The following is a 21,673-nucleotide window of genomic DNA, read 5'->3' on the forward strand; positions in this document are numbered from 1 at the left end:
GCTACTCTGAGGATTCTTGAGCAAACACCCCCTGGCCCTGGCAACTTTCTCATTTATTGCTTTGTTTTCTGCCTGACGTTTCACTAGGAGACAGAGCCTCTAACCTGCCTTCTGTAAAGCTCCCCTCCAGGATGGGAGCCTCCCGAGGCTCTTTGCAGTGAATGTGGACACAAAGCATTCACATACTGCTGAGATGACCTTGTGTTCCTTTAGGTGTTATCGTGGCTTTCCACTGGAATTGCCAGAGTTTAAGCCCTCTGCTATTTTCCTTGTTTCCAAACAGGAAATGAAGTGTGCTTGCATGTGGGAGTGCACATGCTCTTGTGGCAGCAGTGTGGACGTGTAGGGAGAGAGTATTTTCACCCTGTTTTAGACATTTATCTTGCAGTTGTATGATAAGCTCCAGAGTGCCCACTTGGCTCCTTGGAGTAGAGAGCTGGTGCTGATAGAGATGTGCATTGGGTGGATGAGCCCTGGTTGGACTGTCCAGGTTCACTGTAGATGCAGCTTCAGTGCTTGTTAATGTAATGAGGAGGGTGAAGAATTGATGGGGACAGATTACCTTACACTGGGACTTGGTTAAAAGCAGTTGAGAGTATGCCTGCATGGTAGTTGTAGGAGCTGAGCTTCTGAAAGCCAGTTTCCATGAATAGCTTTAGAGATAGTGTACGTAGCTGGGCAGTCCTTGGTTCTTCACTAAGCCTCTGATGAGGGCATGGTTCAGAGTAGGGCTGAGGTCAAGACCCTCTTGAAGGCATGGAAGATTGCCCAACCCATCACAAGGCAAGGACAGTAGAGCCAGCCTGCAGGACAGGGGAGTCCTGTCTGTGGAGGACTCTCTCATCGTATCTCTTTGCTTTGTCTTTCAGAGATGTAGATGGCAGCTGCTGTGTTTGAAGGACTCGCACCCATCTGACCCTGCGCAGCACCTCCGATCGCTACCATGATCTTCTGCATGCTGCTGCTGGCCTCCCTGCCTGAGCCAGCGGGCGCCGAAGTCAACCCTGGTAGGGAGCTGCCAGGCTGGGAGAGGACTCTCGTCTCCCACCTTTCATGTGCTCGTCCTCAGCCTTTCTTTGCCTCTCATGGTGAATGTAATGAATGCGTGTAAATAAAATCACTAACGTAGTGCCTGAGTGTCCTCCCCTGCACTGCTGTGCTGGAACGGGACACCTCTCCTGTCAGCCCCAGGAGGGCTCATGCACATGGGTATACTCCATCCCTGCCCACCCAGAGGGTCTGTGTTCTCTGCAGCTTGGGCTCTGGTTGTCCCTTCATCGCTGACCGTTTGGCCTGCAGAGCAAACCTGGCTCTAGACTGGCTCAGAGATGCTGTGGAAAGCAAATTGCCAGCTAGCAAAGCACAAGCCACAGCACTCCCAGCCAGTAACAGGGGTTCTGGAGAGAGAAGTGTGGAAGGAAAGGTAGAAAACCCTACCTGGCACAAAGCTAGAGTGGAGACAGGGATATGAGCCTATGAGTCCCTGTGGAAGGCCTAACCTCTTACCCTACAGCACTTGGCAAGTTAGAATCATGATGGAGATGAGTAAGGTAATGGTCTGCAATATACTGCAAAAATCCCCATAATGAGGTGGTTTGAGCTGGAGACAGTCTGTGAAAACATGAGTGTAATCCTTTTCCAGCTTGGCTGAAGGTGTGGTGAGGCAACAGTGCTACCCTGAAGGCCTTCCTTTGCTCTGCTGGGACTGGCTGTCTTTGTTTGGAGGCCTTTAACTGTGTCTGGCCCTGACCCTGCTCTGGCCTGTGGATCTTTGTAGAGGTTTGAGGTTGTGCTGCAGCCAGCCAGAAGTGAAGTGAGGCCTGTGGGGGGCTCAGCAAGGTCTGTGCTCCCCCCTTACACAGCCCTTCCCTGCACTGTACACCCCACACAGTCCAACTTTGAACTGGGGTTACTCTCTCCTTTTGATGGTTAAAATGTAGTGGAAGAAGAAAGAAGCCAGCAGCCAGAGAGTAAGTCACATGCAGATTCCTTTTGATGGTGGGAACTACTGAAGGTGCAGCACAAAGGTGCAGGAATAGCTTCCCCCACCAGATCCTGGGAGGTGGATGGGATCTGAGCACAGTGCTGTGGTCCCACACTTTGGCAGTCATCTTTTCCACCAAGGAAGCAGCATGTAGCTTTGCTCACTTGTTTCTTCAAGCAGCTCTGCTTGTTCAGCCCTCTCTGCCCCCAGGGGCTGCATGTGTTCTCTTCCCAACTGAAATCCAGCACACCTGTGGTCTGGATGATGCTCCCTGGCTGTGCTGCCCTGCTGGGATTATCTTGACCTCCTGCTCTGCTCCAGGAGTGGTCTGAAGCATGTTCTGCATTGCCTTCTACACCAAAGAGGCTGCTTTGTGGGTGATTTCAGACCTATGTAGGAAGGATTCTGTGGAGTCCTTTTGCCTAGCATCAGCTGTTTGACCTCACTAACAGAGGTGAGCTGTGACACTTCTCTGAGCCTCAGTGTATGCTGTCTGCATGGCAGGTGAGTGTGTCCCTCAGCACGTAGTAGAGGGTCAGGGATATCTGAGCAGGAGTCCTGGTGGCACCTAAACAGAACCCAAGAGTGGTTTTGGATGAGAAGATGTGCATCTTGGTGAGAGCCTCGTGCTGCTTACTTTGGTGAGAGCCACAGCCACCTGTAGAGTGCATCCTTTCTTGATGCCAGGGACGCTCTGGCTTCCATCTGCCATCCCTGGGTCTGTGGACAAAGAAGTTTTGTTAAGGATTGCTATAAGGCCGAGTTCCCTGGAGTCCCTCCCAGTTAGCCAGCTCTCCAGCTGGTGTTGCTGTATGGTGTGCACTTGACCTTTAAATAATGTGACCAGACAGGACTCCCACTGCAGAAACACACAAGCCCCTTTCTGCTTTCAGACAACTCCACGCTTTTGGAAGACCTTCAGGTGTTTACCCATAGTTCAACAACTAGAACTGTATTGGCTACCCAGCAATAAACCAGGTTGTACTGGTGGGACAGGGAAGACTGAAGACAGTGGAGGCTAGTTTGGTTACTAAGCTTCCTTTAGTGTCAGAGCAGGATTAGAGCTCTCGGCTGGCTTTCAGCCTGCACACTCATCATGCCTGATCCCAGCCAGATACGAGTTGCTTCCCAGTGAATTCTTCTGTAAACAGGCCTCTTAAGAAATCTCAGATGTATGAATGAATGTTCTGGGTAAGACCAGAGGCCCATCCAGCCTGGTGTCCTGACTCCAGCAGGGTCCCATCCCTGCTGGCTTGGGAAGGATGCACACATGGGCAGGCACACAGCATCACTCTACCCCTTGCGTGCTCTGGGCTTCTGCACTCTGCTGGGCAGGAGCTTTTTGAGCTACCCCTTGTGTGTTGGCTTGTGGCAGTGTGTGTCTGGGTGATTTTTGTGCCATGTGCACCTTTGGCATTCAGAGCGCTCAGTAGATGAAGGATGCATATGTTGGGTTTGAACTCTGCTACCTGATCTCTTGATGCTTTCTGCCTCTGGTATTTTTAGAGACAGTGAGTAATTGTTTATGATATAAATATCTTTGTCATGCTTCAGTTTTCTCTTTTGTAACAATGAGCCTGCTGATCTTTCCTTACCTCATCTGTGCTGCCTTCTCTGCCTTTTGATGGGAGAAGAAAGAAGTAAGAGCTCTATTCTGTATCTGAGCAACATCTGACCATGAATATAACTGGTGGTGTAATGGCGTTTACTAGTTTGTTTTGTCTGTATTCCCATAATTTGATTTTTCTACTATATGCTGGTATCATCAGCAAACACTGTCACCTCAGCACTGTCTCCTTTACAAGATGATTTAGGAATATGAAGAATGTCACACATTCACTGAGACTGTGCCTGACAATGCAAACAGTTTTACACTGAAAGGTGTGAGGCACTTATTTGGCCCGTGGTGACTTGTTCTCTGTGGTGAGTTTGATGCCTCTGTCTTGTCTGGTAGTAGCTGAGCCTGGAGAACAGCTTGGTCCGGGTTTGCCACAAGGGAGGCAGTCCTGAGGTAGAGAAATGAGGAGCACGGCCACAGCAGTGCCCTGGCTGGGGGCAGGCAGTGAGGATGCAGCAGCAGGTGTGCCATGGAGTAACTGAAGCACATGTGGCATTTTCTTGTGTCCCTGCAGACAGGGGCTGAGCTGGGGCTGTTGGGCTGCTATGAAGGCAAGGACCTTGAGAAGTCCCTTTCCTTCTTTCCTGGACATGCCCTTGATGGTGTTTTGGTCTTTTAATTGTTTCATCATTTAATCCTGTATAACTTTCTTTATAATCTGCTGTTGATGTCAGTCTGACAAAAATATCTTGCTTGCCTGGTTTGAATCCTGAGCCTTAATGAATGCATTAAGATCCTGAGTTCTCTGAAAGCATCTTTAGTATTCCAAGACATGTTTAAAAGCTTGTGTCAGGGGAGAGAACTTGGCCAGCGTGGATCTGTGAGCTCTGTCTGCACTGGCTTTGGTGTATTGAGCTGTATGGAGCTTGTAGAGCTCCATGGCTCGAGCCAGTTGTGTGTGTACTCCCCAGAGGCACCAAGTCTGAGCGTGTTCTCGTGCCTGGAGAGAGATGCCTGCTCCACTTGAGGCTGGGAACAGACTGGAATGGAGCAGTGTGCATGGCCAGGTCTTGTGCTCAAATGTAAGCTACAATCTGCAGTGACACAACAGAGCAGATGGTTCCCGAAGGTTCTAGTCATTTATAATAATGGCAGATTAACTTCTCACTTGTAACTGGCCTGATGAAGATGATAATTGCTCCTATTTGAATGCAAGTCAAGCAACCAGTTTGTTCCAGAAGAAAACTCTTTAACAAATGATTCCATTTTATGTCTCCTCATTATTGATAACTTTTCATTGTAAAGTAGGTCCACGCAACCAGTACCATAACATGGCTTTGGATTTCCTGTTAAAGGGTTTCTTTGTAAAGCTTTTGCCCTGTCAGGACTCTGCTCAATGATGCTATGAGTGCATTTCACAACTTATAATTTCAGTTTATAGTAATTATAAAGTACTTAATCCTTTTTATTTGCATTCTCTATTTTATCATTCCCATGTTTATTCTCTAGGCATAATAGCCTTTTAATTAAACTTGTCTGGTGATGTGGAAGGAATTGGTACTGATCTGTTGGCCTGGCTTGTGTTCCCATTTTCAGCTATATGCCGTTACCCTTTGGGTATGCACGAAGGGACGATACGAGATGAAGACATCACAGCTTCCAGCCAGTGGTATGATTCCACAGGGCCCCAGTATGCAAGGTGGGTTCATCTCCAGCGAAAATGTCATCATTTTTCCTTCTAGATATCCAATATGTGATTGAGGAAGAACGTCCCTCACCCTTAAAGAAACCTCTCTGCTTAGCTCATTCACTGCTTAAATCTAGTTAGAGCATAGTGAAAGACCAGGAGGCAATGGTCATGGTCTCAAGCTGTAATACAGGAAATCCTGATTCAATATTGAGGGGTGGAATCTGGATTTGGCTGTACAAAGCCTTGAGTAGCACACCATAGCCTTGAGTTAGCCCTGCTGTGAGCCAGAGACTGGGCTTGAGGTTTCCAGAGGTTGCTTCCAACCCTCATCCTGTGAATAAATCTCTAATGGATTGTGGCTGACAGGTCAGCTTGGGACGGTGCCCCTGGGATTCGTGTAGGGAGCTTTAAAGTAAATAATAGGAAATCATTTACAAGGATGAACTTTTCCACAGCATCCTATTGAGGAAATGGGCTGTGTCCACTTTGACTCAAAAACCTTGGAACTGCAGAGTTAAGGAATTGTTATAAAGCAATTGAAGGATTTTCTTTCAGTATCAAGCAGCACTACAGCTGTCATAAGCTTGGCTTTTCTTTTTCTGTTGTCATTGTGTTTCTCTCAGAGCTACTCCTTGATGATTTGCAGAATACTTATAAAAATAAGTTACCTTGGAATTGATTATAATGATGGTATCGAACATTCCTGCAGCTTTGGTGCAAGTCAGATAGGAAAACAGAATCCCAGCCTGGTTTGGGTTGAAGGGACCTTAAAGCTCATCCAGTCCCAACCCCTGCCACAGGCAGGGACACCTTCCACTAGAGCAGCTTGCTCCAAGCCCCATCCAACTTGGCCTTGAACACTGCCAGGGATGGGGCAGCCACAGCTTCTCTGGGCACCCTGTGCCAGCGCCTCAGCACCCTCCCAGGGAAGAGCTTCTGCCTAAGAGCTCATCTCAGTCTCCCCTCTGGCAGGTTAAAGCCATTCCCCTTGGCCTGTCCCTACAGGCCCTTGTCCCAAGCCCCTCTCCAGGTTTCCTGCAGCCCCTTCAGGCACTGGAGCTGCTCTAAGGTCTCCCCTTCAGGAGCCTTCTCTTCTCCAGCCTGACCCAGCCCAGCTCTCTCAGCCTGGCTCCAGAGCAGAGCTGCTCCAGCCCTCGCAGCATCTCCATGGCCTCCTCTGGCCTCGCTCCAACAGCTCCACGTCCCTCTTGTGCTGCTGCCGCAGAGCTCAATGCAGATTAATTTCAGGTTAATTATGATACTTTCATTTTTATGGTGAATTTGGGCAGTCAAAAACCATAAAATTCTCCTAGTGCTTGATTATATTTTTAGTTAGTCTGTGGTAGAGGAAAGATGCCCAATGTCTCTGTTTTAGTGGAGTTTGAACACGCCTATGGGTCTGAAAGCTAGGAAACTCACTTTGTTCCCTGAGGGATAACTTATTTGCAGTTTGGAAATACTTCAGGTATCACCATCTGTTATCATCATCTCTTTACCAGGGCAGCTGGGTATCCACAGGGTGAAGACATGAAGGCATCCTCTAGCTGACCTCATTTTGTTAGAGGTCATAGTTGTCCTATGCAGATGTCTGTCCCTGTCACTTCACAGTCTTCACTTCCTTCCTTACAACTTCATTTACTTGCCACTTCACTGTAAGAAAGTCTGGCACAAACAGCTGAGACAAAAATCTAACCTGTGCCTTGACCTTCAGTGTCTCTGCTGGGTACTGCATTCCTTGATGCATGGGGCTTGGCACTCACTGATCCCATCCATTAGATAACTGTCCAAAAGACAAGGACACTTCAAGGCCTTCCTGTTTCCTGGGAAATGCTTTTTGCTAGGAAGCCCACAGGGTCTTATGGTATGTGGATACATTTAGAACTCTCACCACCTTGTGGCTTGCACAGGGAGCCTACAGACACCCAGGGAAGGCAGCGCGGCTCCTTCAGGGGTTCTGCTGATGGCAGTGGCCATCACTAAGGATAAAAGCTTTAATCTTTGAGCTGGTGCCACAGTGTTCAACTTGGAAGCAGAGACCTTCACACTGTACCCCCAGCAGTGTTCTGCACAAGCAGCTCTGCTGGAAATGTGGAAGATAGGTTGAGATGACCCAGAATAATTTGTAGATGGGCAGAGCTTTTCTTAATGTCCCCCTGACCTGGTCAGGCAGTGCTGACTGCTTGGAATACATCTGATAAAGTGTTCTGTGTGCAGCCACACAGTAAGCATTTCTGTTCACAACACTTGTAGCCACAGTCATAAGTTCTTTGTCTGCCTTGCTGAGTTGTCCTGCAGAAATAGCAAAAGGTTTAGCACTTTGCTGTAGAAGACATCCACCATGGCAAGTATCACTGGGGAAACAGGGAGGGGAGAGCTCCAGGTACAAGCTGCCTGCAGTACAGCCCAGGTGCAGAGAGCATGCAGGGTCCTGCAACCCAAGCTTGTAGGTAACTTCACATGGGGCAGTGATTTAAACTGAAAGACAGCAGGTTTACGTTGGGTCTAAGGAGAAAATGCTTTCCAATGAGGATGGTGAGGCGCAGGCACAGGGTGCCCAGAGAAGCTGTGGCTGCCCCATCCCTGGCAGTGTTCAAGGGCAGGTTGGACACAGGGGCTTGGAGCAAGCTGCTCTAGTGGAAGGTGTCTCTGCCATGGCAGGGGTTGGGACTGGATGAGCTTTAAGGTCCCTTCCAACCCAAACCAGGCTGGGATTCAGGTGTCTCTTGCTGATTTAGTTTCTTTCTCCCAATTCCCTAAGCTTCAAGGTCCTTTCCTAAATTGAAGTGACACTTCTCATGTGTGTGCTTTTCCCCTCAGGTTACAAAGGGAAGAGGGCGATGGAGCCTGGTGCCCAGCTGGCTTGCTGCAACCAGAAGATGTCCAGTTCCTCCAAATCGACCTGCACAAGCTGTTTTTCATCACCTTGGTTGGCACTCAGGGACGGCATGCCCATGCCACAGGCAAGGAGTTTGCCCGCGCCTACCGCATCGACTACAGCCGCAACGGCGAGCGCTGGGTCTCCTGGAAGGACCGCCAGGGAGTGAAGGTGAGTGTGGAGGAGCTGGATTGTGTCGCGTCCTCTATGGACTGCCTTGTGCACCATACTGTGTCCTGACTCTTCTCTGTAAGGCATCCTCTGCCTTAGTCCTGTGTTTGCTGTGGTGTTGGACTGTTCCTCCCCTGACCTGATCCCCCAAATCCCAACCATTGCTGTGAGTGAAAGCTGTGACTCTTCACTCTTTCTGTCTGTATTAAAACATGAATGCCCCTCTACCAGCCAGACACTGGCTCCTAAATTGGAAGCTGCAAACCATATGCCTGCTACTTAGTAGTTAAAAAAGGGGAAAAGGATGGCAGGGAATGGAGATGAGTTTCTGTGTGTTTGATAGCAAAGCTCAATGTGAGGAGCAATGAGGAGGAAGGAGTTTAGAAGGTAGGAAATGTGCTGAGCACACACTCAAAGAGGCTTCCCAGCTCACCACAGGTGTCTCCTGCTGTCTCCAGACCTGAGTCTGAAGACCTAAGCAGGATTGGAAAGGTACTGAATGATATTTTCTTGCGCTGCGGGGGTGCTTTACAAGTCACAGTGGGGTCTATATTCAGTATTAGGATATCTTCTAGCTTGTTAATGAATTGCTTGCTCAGACCTTTGACCAGCCATTTGACCATTACCATTGTCTTGCCCATCCCTCGCATTTTGGTGTATTTGCAGGATGGGAGGGGAAGTTTAAACTCCATTTAACTGTTCTTCATTGGCACTTCCTTTGGTAAAGTCTGTTTGCATGTTGAGTTACACCAGAATTCAATAGGCTACACTGTCCACAAGCAGCTCCTTGTCTCCCACTCTGGTCCTGTGCAGAGCAGTGATCTGGGACACTCAGGACTGTGTTAGTGTCAGATGTTATCATTTAGTATGGGTCAGTTTTTGCAAGATTTCCCTCTTAGGCCAAGATAAGGTAATGAACACATATTCAGCTGTGTATGATGTGAATTATAAGTTTGAGCTGTACTCTATTCTGTTCTATGTATGTGGAATTCCACATATATTCTGTGTGTTTGTACCTGTTCCCCATTGCATGGGACCAAAAAGCTTTCCCTCTTGGTATCCTTAGAGAAGATGCTTCTGCTCCTCTGCTCCTGCTGTTCTGGACATACACAATGGGTGCAATTCCTGCCATTTCAACTCCTCTGGAAAATTACTTTCTGTAAGACATGTTTTTCCAAATGTGTCACCAGTAAGGGGCATATTCCAGCGGGGAATCCATATTTCAGCAGCACTGCTCTCAGGTCAAATGTCCTGTAAAATAATTCAGACCTTGGAATGAGGTGCAAGATCCAAATCTACTTATCTGTATGCATTAGGAAGACCTCTTCCAGTGCTGCAGTTGATGCCAAATCACTGCTATTTCAGTGAGACTCCATGAACCTAACTTGACATGTCTCTGTTCAAGGTCACACAAATGGTTTCAGCCAAACAAGCCAAACCCCCCACCCCTTCCCTGTGCTGCTAGCTTTCAACATGCACCATATGCTGCTCCTCACCAGGAACAGCATCTCCAGCTTTAATTTGCTCAGTAAAAGCAAAAAGACAGTTTGTTGTCCCCTTATCTCTGACACCAGTTAAGGATGGACCTCTCCATTGGCACTAATGTTGCATGGTGCAGCAGTGTTAAGTCCTGGTCCCTCAGTTTCTGTTACCAGCCATCAGTTGTTTAAGAGCAGCACTGCTTCATTTGTGATGTTGAGAACACTGGCATCAGTAGTGCCTGGGGCTGGAAACTGGTGCTGAGTTGGAAACTGTTGTTCCACACACAGCTGATTCACTTTGGGGTTTTGGGCTCTGAGAAACCTGTGCTCAGTAGCAGCAACCCCACCTTGTGGAGGTGCCACACAAAGGGTGCGTTCTCCTTTGCTTCGCTCAGAAGATGTCTGGACAGGACAAGCATGTCAGCTCATCCACTGTGGAGCTGGTGCAAAGGTACTTGTTTCTGAGGGGGAAGGCTTTCTTCCTTCTCTGTCCAGCCCTGTGTCCATCTAGAATTTTCTGGCTTGACATACAGAATCAGAGTGGTTTGGGTTGGAAGGGATCTTAAACTTCATCCAGTTCCAATCCCCCTGCCATGGGTAGGGACATTTGCTACCTCAGAGATTCCCTGACAAATGATCAACCCCAGAGGTTCTGTCCAGCTTCTGTGATGAAGATGTGGGCTATTCTGCCATATGCTGTGTCCTCTTGGGTTTTATCTCCTATCAGGAAGGTCTTGAGGAGCCAGTGTAGGTGGCTCCCTGGTCTATCTGCTATCTGGTGCAGCCCAGTGCGCCATCCTTAACTGGTGTTAGAGATAAGGGGACAACAAACTGTCTTTTTGCCTTTACTGAGCAAATTAAAGCTGGAGATGCTGTTCCTGGTGAGGAGCAGCATATGGTGCATGTTGAAAGCTAGCAGCACAGGGAAGGGGTGGGTTTGGCTTGTTTGGCTGAAACCATTTGTGTGATCTTCTTGAACAGAGACATGCCAAGTTAGGTTCATGGAGTCACACTGAAATAGCAGTGATTTGGCATCAACTGCAGCACTGGAAGAGGTCTTCCTAATGCATACAGATAAGTAGATTTGGATCTTGCACCTCCATCTGCACCTGGTGCAGCCCAATGCACCTCCATCAGCCACCAGATGCGGCTGCCTCTTCTTCAAGGCAGTGCAATCTTCTGAGTGACTAATTTTTTGTGATACAAGAAGGTCTTTCACTTCTCACCAGACTCTCCAGCCATGCTCCCTGAAGGGGAAGCCACCTTTCTGCTCCCTTGCTGGCCTTCATCCTTTAAATTGCTTGTAAATCAACATTTGCTATCTGTGGTCTTTGAGTAACCTCAGCCTCTGATTCATCCTCCACACCAATAGTGTCTTTGGACAGGAGCTCTGACACTTGTAATTCACACTTCTGGTATCAAAAGTGTTCTCATTTTGTTTCCATAGGTCCAAATCCTCTAAAAGAAATCCCTTTAGTGCAGTGCTGGGGCTTTGACAGCATTAGCTCTTTCCACACACTGACTGTCCAAACAGTGGACTGTTTCCAGAACTGTGGTGAAGGGGAGGGTTGAAGTTGCTGCCATGTCAGACTGCACCTCAGCAGGATGAGCTGACTGTAGCCATGCTGAGCACAAGACATCCGCTCTGCAGCTGATTGCACCTTCATTCCCAAGCAGAGCAGCACCTCTGGAATATTGCTGGGCTTTAGAGAAGGGATATCATGACTGTCCACCAGGTATTTAGTGATGAGGGCAAGTGCTTGGTTTCCTGGTGTTAGAATGTACATGGAGGCTCACTTGAAGAAAGCTTATGTACTAGTAACTGGAGCTCTCTGCAATGTGTAGTCTACGTGTTCATTCATCTCCTACCTACCTTTCTCCTCTGCAGTGGTCAGGAGGTGAAATGGCAGCACCCATCACCCTGTAAGCCATGTACCAGGTAGGAGGGGAGCAGCAGCAGGTAACCCTCTGCAGATACTGCACAGGGAAGCTCCTCAGGCTCAGATGATGGGGTACAAGTGCACCAGTGTACAGGTGAACAGCATGATGGGGAGCAGTTGCTGGTAAGGATCTCTCTTCTCCAGGTGATCCAAGGGAATGTCGACACTTACGACGTGGTCTTGAAAGATCTTCGGCCTCCCATCATTGCACGTTTTATCCGGGTGATGCCTGTGACAAAGGTGCCAATGACTGTCTGTATGAGGGTGGAGCTCTATGGCTGTGTCTGGCATGGTAAGTACCAATTTCCATGCCTGGCACTGGAAAGTAGTCCTTGCACAATGCTCACTGGGACTCACCCGTGTCCCATGTATGCAGAGGGAATCCCAGGCCCACGGAACTGCTTCTGTTGGTCCACATCATAAGTAAAAGGATCATATGGACAGAGGTGATGGAAGGCTACTGCTGCTGTATTTCTGAGGTATATGGCCTTCTTTTTTAGATGGTTTGGCATCCTATAGCATCCCTGAAGGAGGGACAATAGCGGCTCCTGGCTCCCCCATCGTTTATCTGAATGACTCGACCTATGATGGCTACCAGGAGCGCAGGTGGGAGAAGTCGTCCTGTTCTCTCTCGGTCACTGTGCAAGTTACTTCTTTCCTACTTACCCTGTCACTAGTATCTTGCATCCCAAACACTTCTTTGAGACCTCCAGAGCTGCAAGCTAGCCTGCTAGTTCTCCAAAGCATCATGGCTTTGTTATTTGAGGCCTTTAGCATGTTGTTAGTTGCTCTTTTAATGGAGGGTTTGGGCTCAGGATGCATCAGATTCATTTCCCCCAGATCACAAAGGCTGGAAAGAAAGAAAGAATGGTTTTGGTTATTGGAAGTTGTTGCTTCTCTTTAAAGAGTGTGTCCTTGTACAGCTAAGGGCTGTCTTTGTTCATAGCTTCCGTCTTTACATGATGTGAGGATACAGTCCTGATGTGTCCAATTGCCTTAAAGCCCTTGTTGCTCTTGGTTTCTAATTGTGACCATGTTCATTGCACTGATTTCTTTGTTGGTTCAGGGATAATATTAAGCTGTCGTTGATACTTCAGTCCCAGTGTCCCTGGAGCAGATGAAGGTCCTTCCCCTCTTCATTACTTTTGTTGCTTTTGCAGTTGGATATGCAAAATGCACTCTCTAGCAGGCTGCATCTTAAACTATTGCAGGAGGTCTGCAGGGTAAACTGGGCACCCGAGGAAGTGTGCAGCACCTGAGCTCTAGGCCTGCACTTGATACCTGTGAGCTTCTGGACAGATTGGAGATGTTGGGTTTGAAAACAAAGCTCTGATGGACTTGAAACAACTTGGAAAACTGCATCACTCCCTGGGAGAAGCTGCAGGTCAGCAGAGGCACCACTGCCAATGTGGTGTGAGAGGAAGGTGGCTGATCACTCGCTGTAAAGATCTCTGGGGTATGATGCTTTTCCAATTTGGAATCAAAAAGTGCCTGGATTTTGGGAGCTTATTACAAGGTCTGTTAATTTTTCATGTCACTGACATTAGGTAGGGTGGCATCTATTGACATTCTGAGGTGTCTCTTGTTTACCCAGTAGTTGATCCTCAAGGAAGGAGAGTTCATTAAGAGTCTGTATCTGAAATGTTAAGTAACTGGCTGAACTTTCAGACATTCAGTGTAACCACTTTCCTTGCTGTAAAAACAGATCTGAGTGTGCTTCAGTGGCTTGAAACCTGACAGACAGGGGCATGGGTATCTTCTTGAGGCAGCAGATCCCTGTGTGTGCAGGAATGTGCTTAATAAGTGATCTCACAGGGTCTGTTCAGAGACCTGGTGCCATCCGCTGACTTGGGGTGCTTTTATTTTATCTCCTGTTCAGTTGTCAGTAACTCCCTGATTTTTTTTAACTGTTGCCTTAAAGATTTTTATGCTTAGAGGTGATTTTTTTTCCTAAACTGAACTGTGTTCTATCATGCTGGAGATTAAAATAACAGGGTGGAAAGTACATCCCTTGCCCTTCTAGGATGTTACAAGGTATTGGGTGACAATGTCTTTACATGTTAATATCTGATGCTTTAGGTATTAGTAGGGATTGGATATTTAAAGAAATAGGTTTTTATATGCAGGAAGATACAGGTACTGCTCTTTGCTGCTCAGCACTAATCCAGGAAGCCTGTCTGCTGGGGAGTGGCAGGAAGCTACAGATGTAGACATAAACCCCAGTGTGCTAAGCAAGGACTCTTCCAAACTGCTTTGCCTCCAAGTCTGACCAGCCTGGAAGCAGGAGTTGCCACTTCCAGCTGTAAATCCTGTTTTGAAGTTCAAAGGCATGCATACCTGTGCAGATCCTGCTGACAGCAGGCTCACCTGGGGCGAGCTTGCAGAGCTGCAGTGTGGGTAGCAGCAGCCCTGGTTACAGACTGCCTGGAGGCAGCTGACCCTGAAACAGGTCCAGAGAGCAAGTTCAGCACTAACGCAGCTGAAGTGTCTGTGCTTTCCCTGCTGGGGGATGTGGCAGGGATGGAGGGAACCACATCTGGCATCTTGGTGCTGAAAAACTGTGTAGTGAGCTCTGCACTCTCAAGATAGGAAGAGCAGTGAGGCAGAGTCCTGGGTGGAGGGTCTGAGTTGATAACATGCTCTTGCACAAGGAACAATTCCAGAGCTGATCCCAGTTAGAACTGGCTGTGGCTGGGTGAGCTGCCCATGGTCTCACTGCTCTCTCCTGCTTTTCTGAGCCTGCTTGCAAAACTTTCCCCACTGGTTCCCCCAGGATGGGATGGAGCAGTTCCTGCCATGCAGCTCCATGGTGAAATGCTGCAATTAAAGCTCTGTTTGGAGAGTGTACAGTATCATTTTCTGTAGTCTGCTTCCACTCTCAAGAGACTTTGCTCATGGCTTGGCTTTGCTGTCAGTGCTTGAGATCAGGGCAAAATTTCTGCCTTTCCTAAGCAGGGAAAGACTCTAACAGCCCAGCCTGAACAAGATAAAGCAGATGTTGCATAAAAGCAGGGGATGGTTTATCCAAGATGGATTAAGAGTAGATAAACCTGTGTTTTCCTAGTACCAGGTGAAGGACCCGTGTTCTTTCACATCTGAGCTCTCCTCGCTGGAATCCTGCCTAACTCCTGCTCCTTTCCTGGCAGGCACTTGTACGGTGGCCTGGGCCAGCTCACGGACGGGGTGCTGGGCCTGGATGACTTCACCCAGAGCCACCAGTACCGCGTGTGGCCAGGCTATGACTACGTGGGCTGGAAGAACGAGAGCTTCAGCACGGGCTATGTTGAAATGGAGTTCCAGTTTGACCGGCCACGGAACTTCACCTCCATGAAGGTAGTTACTGTGGTCCCTCTGCAGAAGCAGCCTGGGACAGGCTTTGGGTTTGGGTACTTCCAGATGGTCACTTTTGGGTCCTCTTCCCAAAGCAGGAAGGTGCAAGGTGCCTGAATGCAGAGTTTGAGTAGGTGTCCCAGGTTGACTAGTGTAGAAAGGTGAAGCAGGGAAGCACTTGCCTCTCCAGGGATCAAACACTCTCCTTTTGCATTTGGCTTAAAGGAATAAAAAGCAGACACCTGAAGCAGTGCTTAGGCAGCTGAGCTGGGTTTAGGATGTAGGCTACTTACTGTCTAGGGGCTGCTTGACCCCTGAGGTAAAGGAACATGGTTGTGTTTCCGTTTGACCAAAACTTTCTCTGGTTGTCCAAGTCTGTGCTTGTGCTGTGGGAAATGACTTAAACACACGGGAGAAGAATGAGCTGAACTTTGGAGGCTGTAGTAAACAGCAGAGGCTTTTAAAAAGGATCGGTGGCTTTTCTTGTAGAGATTTCAAATGAAGGAGAACCCACCACATCCTTAAGTAAATTGTTTTGGTGGTTACTTACCCTAGTTTTATTTTGTCTATTTTTAACTTGCAACCATTGGCTCTCGGCCTGCTTTTGCTGGCCAAAATAAGAGTCCTGCCTTCTCAAACACTTCCCTGCTCTTGCACTGAGATTAAACCACTGCCTTAATCTTTGCTTCAGTAAGCTAAGCTGGCTGAACTTCTCAGTGCCTTCCCTGTGAGATCCAGGGTCACTTTTGTAGCCGTCTTTCAATCCTTCCTTTCTTTGCCAATACTCTTTTGGAGGTATAGAAACTGAAACTGGTTGCAGGCTTGCCATCAAACTAGATAAAGGAATGGTACCAATTTCCTGCTTCTGTACGATTCTTCCCTGTTTATGAGCCTTGAGATCATATTAGTCCTCCTTAGCCAATGGGTAGGGAGCCAGTGTGCATTGAGGCTTTGGTATTGTGCTGAAAGTCAGTTTAAAGTTATTGGTGTCCAGGATAAAAGTCCAGTGTAGAAAGCATCACTTACAGTTTGTTCCCAAGTTGAATACCCTAAAATAAGTCAGTCCTGAAAACTTCAGATTATTTTAGGAACCTTTATTTTCCTCCCCCCCCCCCCACTCCCCCAGTTGAATTTGTTACGGGGGATTCTGCTGTCCCTGATCATTGAATTCAGTAGTGAATCCCAGACTGGTTTATGTTGGAAGGGACCTTAAAGCTCCTCCAGCTCCAACCCCTGCCACAGGCAGGGACACCTTCCACTAGAGCAGCTTGCTCCAAGCCCCTGTGTCCAACCTGGCCTTGAACACTGCCAGGGATGGGGCAGCCACAGCTTCTCTGGGCACCCTGTGCCAGCACCTCAGCACCCTCACAGGGAAGAGCTTCTGCCTTAGATCCAACCTGAACTTCCCCTGTTTCAGTTTGAATCTTGAGCAAGAAATAAATTCCTGTTAGAAAAACACCTAGATAAGAATTTGTGTCTTAAAACTTGTACGGTTTAGTTGGCATTTTTTAATCAAGCTACTATAATTCATGAATTCATACTCTGGTAACTGGAGTCTGATGTTATGAGGAAATCAAACGCCTTAGAAAAGTCTATCATGTAAACACAGCCATCCTCAACCAACCACACCAGCTCATAAAAACAGCTACTACATCTAGTATTCCATTAGAAAGCTGTAATATTAGCCTAAATTGTGATTATTTCTTGAACATTGCATGTTTTGGATTTGCATTTATTTTGTATGGGCTAAATGGTCTGTAAGGACTTTTTTGTCTCTTCATACCTGTTAGCTTCATCCCAGTCCTCTGAACTTCCCCAGGGCCCAGGAAAGCATTACAAGTAAATGTCAGCAAATATTGCAGCTGCTTTGCAAATTACTTGGGCTTGCCTATTATAAAATTGGACTTCCGTAGGTGGTGGTTGGAATAGAAAGTGTCTCTGTATCAGTCCAAGGCATGAACATATCCAACTGCTGTCCAAATATGGCACAAATTCTATATTGCAGGCGTCAGGCTTTCCTGCCTTGTTATGGATGACTATGTCTCCCTATTGAATAACGTTGTCTGAGCTTCATCTGTTCCTAATTACATGCAAATACCCTTCTTTTGTCTTTTTCCTGCTCATCAGGCCTGTTGTCCTCATTACCGTTCACTGCTATTCACTGCAGGACCTCGCAGAGGCCAAGCAATTAATAGGGTTCAAAGCTGCACTGAGTATGGAAGCTGTTGTTGTCACTGTTGCTAATACCCCACAGTCATTAGGAAATCATTCCTAGAGTGGCTGGTGAGGATCAGGCCACCATGGCTATGAAATGGAGTAGACTGAGGGGGACTGAAGACTAAGGATCACATTATTCATTCCTTTCCTGGTCACTTGGACACAGTGCCAAAATACTGGAGTCCAGAAAATTGGGACTGTGTGGCAGAACTTAAAGGCTGAGAGAGCTGGGCTTGTTCAGCCTAGAGAAGAGAAGGGTCCAAGGAGACCTTAGGGTAGCTCCAAGTGCCTAGAGGGGCTACAAGAAACCTGGAGAGAAGCTTTGGACAAGGACAGGACAAGGGAGAATGGCTTTAACCTGCCTGAGAGGAGATGGAGATGAGATCTTTGGAAGAAGTTCTTCAACCTGGCAGTGTTCAAGGTTGAGTTGGACAGGGCTTGGAGCAAGCAGCTCTAGTGGAAGGTGTCCCTGCCCATGGCAGGGGGTTGGAACTGGATGAACTTTAAGCTCCCTTCTAACACAAACCACTCTGTGATTCTGCCTTTGTTTGAGAAGGACAAGATTTGCATTGAAGACAGACAGTGAAACAGCATAAAGGATCCTTACTAGCCCTCTCCCTCTTTGCCAGGCCTGCTTCCTTGGAAGTGTTGGGCACCTGGGAGAGTGCCAGGAGTTTGGTGTTGATGCGTCTGCAATGCCGTAACTCAGGAAATGGAGAGGTCACTTTTATGCTGGAGCCTCTTGGTTTAGGTGCAGTCCAAGAGCAGGCAGAGAAAAAGCTACTGCTGGCTCCTGGGAGGCTAAAACCAACCTCCCAGGGATGGAGGTGTGAGGCCAGCCTGAAGGCAGTTTGTGAGCTGCTTAGTATGGAAGTGAACTGTGTGGAGCTGTAAACTTGCAGGTGGGAGTGGATGCCTTGGTTTTAGTCAGCTGTTAGCTTGGCACCATAGCGATGGTAGCTTAAATTCCAGTGGTGCCATTGCAATAGGGACAACCTGATGATGAGCCACCATGAGAGGCTAATGGATGCAGGCTGTGTGATGGTTATCTTAAAATGTAGACCTTCAGTTGTGTTTAAGGTGCAACCACAGCGCAAGAGCTGCTCTATGGCATGGGAATATCTTCTTGTGCTTGTGTCTGTAAGTAGCTTAGACTGTAGATGCTGAAGGCTTTCTAGAAGAGGCTAGAGATGTGGTTTTTCTTTCCCCTTTTAAGGATATATATTCAAGGAGAATTGCTCTGTGAGGCTTTAGATTAGCACCAGGTTTGATTTTTGAAGAGGCTGCCAAAATTCGACTCTTAACGTAGCTTTTGCATGTAAAGTTCAGAGCTATTTCAGGGTAACATTTTGCACATATGTTCTCATTGCACGCTACGAGTGGCTGGAGCTCTACTGAACAGGTCCCTCGTTAGGGATTTGTTGGGTTGTGGGTTAGCAATATTCATATAGGGAGATGTTAGAACTAGATAATATTCATGAATGGATAATTCCTGAGGCTTGATTTAGGTTTCAGGGAACCTTCCTCCCATCTGATCTGTTCTCTCCTTCCTAGGTGCATTGTAACAACATGTTTTCCAAGGGGGTGAAGATCTTCCAGAAGGTGGAGTGTCTGTTCAAACCACGCCTGATCGCAGACTGGGAGCCTGAGCCTGTTGGGGTGGCAACTGTCTTGGATGACAAAAACCCCAGCGCCAGGTTTGTGACCGTGCCCCTGAGCCATCGCGTGGGCAAAGCCATCCTCTGCCGCTTCCACTTCGCTGACACCTGGATGATGATGAGCGAGATCTCCTTCCAGTCGGGTGAGTGTCCCTCAGTCAAGCACATCTGGAAGCACAGAGAGCAAGGGAGATGGTGTGGAGGTGCAGGATGTCTGGGGTTAACCTGACTGTAGGCACCGTGGAGCTAGGTGGTTGGAAGGAGGAGGTAGTAGAAGCACTGTGAAAGAGTTGGAAGGGTAGTGCAGGGGCATAAAGGTCCACTCTACAGTGGATGCTTTTCAGTCTGATTCTGTGCACGTGTGCGGAAGCACAACCAGGACAACCAAAAATTGGACTGTAAAGCATTTTTTAAGGCAGTTGCCCACTGGTTGTGGGGTTGATTTGTATTTCTCTTTACCAAGTTTTCTGTTATGAATAACTTATGTCTATATCTATCTATCTATCTATATATATCTACATATGATGACCAAGTTAGCAGATTGTGCAAAATAAGAGGCTGACGCCTTTTTTCCTCCAGTCTTAATTATGATGTGGGAGTCAGTGCTTTGAGGTGCTTTGCTTTAAAAGGCTCTGGTAGGGAATGGACAAGAGTCTCAGAGAAAGCTGCCAGCACTGACAGTGAAATGATCTGTCTGTAGCTTCATACTTGAAGGTTCTTGATCAGCTATAGTGAGAGGATGTTCCTGGGGAAGGAAGGCTGTGATTGCAGCTTGCTGATAGCAGCTTCTGGCTACCCTCTGTCATGGGGGACTAGGCAGACAGATGCTTGGTCTAGCCTTGGTTGGTGATTCTTTAGAATCAGACTGGGTTGTGCTGGAAGGGACCTTAAAGCTCATCCGGCTCCAACCCCTGCCACGGGCAGGGACACCTTCCACTAGAGCACCTTGCTCCAAGCCCCTGTGTCCAACCTGGCCTTGAACACTGCCAGGGATGGGGCAGCCACAGCTTCTCTGGGCACCCTGTGCCAGCACCTCAGCACCCTCACAGGGAAGAGCTTCTGCCTAAGAGCTCATCTCAGTCTCCCCTCTGGCAGGTTAAAGCCATTCCCCTGGGCCTGTCCCTACAGGCCCTTGTCCCAAGCCCCTCTCCAGCTTTCCTGCAGCCCCTTTAGGCACTGGAGCTGCTCTCAGGTCTCCCCTTCAGGAGCCTTCTCTTCTCCAGGCTGACCCAGCCCAACCCTCTCAGCTTGGCTCCAGAGCAGAGCTGCTCCAGCCCTCGCAGCACCTCCGTGGCCTCCTGTGGACTTGCTGGAGCTAGAATGGGAAGAAAAGCTCTTGCTTCAGTCCCTGTGTCTGGCCAAGCTCAGGGCAGCATCCTGCAGATGCAGTGGTCAGGGCAAACTCAGTGCTGCAGGCGTGCTGGGAAGTGCTGAGGGAGCAGGCATCTGCTGCATGGGTCTCAGCCCTGTCCAGCTGGGGAAGGCAGGGGTGATGGTTGGGATTGCATTGACCACTGGCAGGAGCAGGGAGGTTGGTGGTTGAACTGACACCTTCCTTCCCTTCCACAGACATGGAGAGTGTCAATCCAAGCTTCGTTACAGTCGCCACAAGCACAACAGATCTGCTGGAAACTGAGTACAATGTTACCGAGGGGACCTGGGGTAAGGGCTTCTGTCACTTGCCATGGCAAGGGATCACTTGTTGGGGGGTTTCATAGCAGCAGTGTAGTTAATGTGTTGTCTCCCTCCATTTCTGGAGCTCTGGGTATGGTTATTGCCCTTGTGCACAGGCCTGCATCTTACAGCCCTCTGAGCCTCAGCTATGTCTTCTTCCCTCAGCTGGCTGGGGCTGTCTCAGAACAAGTGGGCTGAAGGCACATGTGCAGCCAGTGAAACTCTGACAGCTGTCTGCTCTAATATGGATCTACTGCAGGAATCTGTTCCAAAGAGCAGTCTGACTGCAGAAGTCCTCTGCACAGCTCCTAGCTCTGAGCCTCCAAAATGAGAGATTCTGTTAAGAGCAAAATGTGAACACAGCTGATGTTAATGCTCAGGGAGCTGCCTAAGATCCTTCCTGTACCAGTGTGTAGGAGGGGACATGTAGCAAGTTAGCCAGCAGGGACTGTTTTGTTAACTCCAGATTCTTCTTCATATCTCTATGATTCCAGAAACCACATCTTCTGTGACCAGCACCTGGATAGGAGAGAAAGCAGATGACTCCAGCACCTCCATCCTTGTGGGCTGCCTTGTGGCTATTATTCTCCTGCTCCTGATGATTATAATCATTATTCTTTGGAAGCAATATGTTCAAAAAAGGTTGGAAAAGGTAATACAATGGAGCTATTTTGCAGGCACAAGTTCAGTACTAAACATTAACCCTGATGAGTTTAGAATTAAGTGGAAAGTACAGGATTTCCCCTGCTCCATAGAGCAGCTAAAACTCTATCCTCACAGCAGGGAGGAATCCAGCCCCCTATCCAAGATGTTACTGGAAGTTGCTGTGATTGCAGCCAACACATTACTTAACGACTGAGCATCACTTCAGCTTTTCTCCTGTCTCTTTTGCAGGCCCCACGTCGAATCCTGGAGGAGGACGCCACAGTTCGCCTCTCCTTCTACAGCTACACCATTGCCAACAACCAGACCCAGATTCACCAGTCAAATCCCACCTATGAACGTGCTTTCCCACTGGATTTGGAATATCACCAGCCAGCTACGCTGCTCCAAAAGCTTCCAGAGCTCTCCCAGAGTGCAGAGGATTCGGGTAAT

The 21,673-nt window shown here is 48.2% G+C and overlaps 1 protein-coding gene across 4 annotated transcripts in view; it reads left to right on the forward strand.

The window, feature by feature from the left end:
• LOC134162348 (discoidin domain-containing receptor 2-like) overlaps positions 1-21,673 on the forward strand; it is a 59,476-nt gene that overhangs the window by 25,619 nt on the left and 12,184 nt on the right. For all 4 annotated transcript variants that reach the window (XM_062616039.1, XM_062616040.1, XM_062616037.1 and 1 more), the window contains exons 2-11: positions 870-1,007; positions 5,139-5,241; positions 8,050-8,278; positions 11,844-11,991; positions 12,200-12,305; positions 14,846-15,032; positions 18,801-19,047; positions 20,474-20,566; positions 21,073-21,230; positions 21,473-21,668. In XM_062616039.1, coding sequence (XP_062472023.1) covers positions 944-1,007; positions 5,139-5,241; positions 8,050-8,278; positions 11,844-11,991; positions 12,200-12,305; positions 14,846-15,032; positions 18,801-19,047; positions 20,474-20,566; positions 21,073-21,230; positions 21,473-21,668 — 1,531 coding nt within the window. In that variant the 5' untranslated portion in view covers positions 870-943. The remainder of the gene's footprint in view (positions 1-869; positions 1,008-5,138; positions 5,242-8,049; positions 8,279-11,843; positions 11,992-12,199; positions 12,306-14,845; positions 15,033-18,800; positions 19,048-20,473; positions 20,567-21,072; positions 21,231-21,472; positions 21,669-21,673) is intronic.

The sequence above is a fragment of the Pezoporus occidentalis genome, unplaced genomic scaffold (assembly GCF_034315485.1).
Source record: "Pezoporus occidentalis ecotype Australia unplaced genomic scaffold, CSIRO_AGI_Poc_V1 ctg187, whole genome shotgun sequence".
NCBI lineage: Eukaryota > Metazoa > Chordata > Aves > Psittaciformes > Psittacidae > Pezoporus > Pezoporus occidentalis.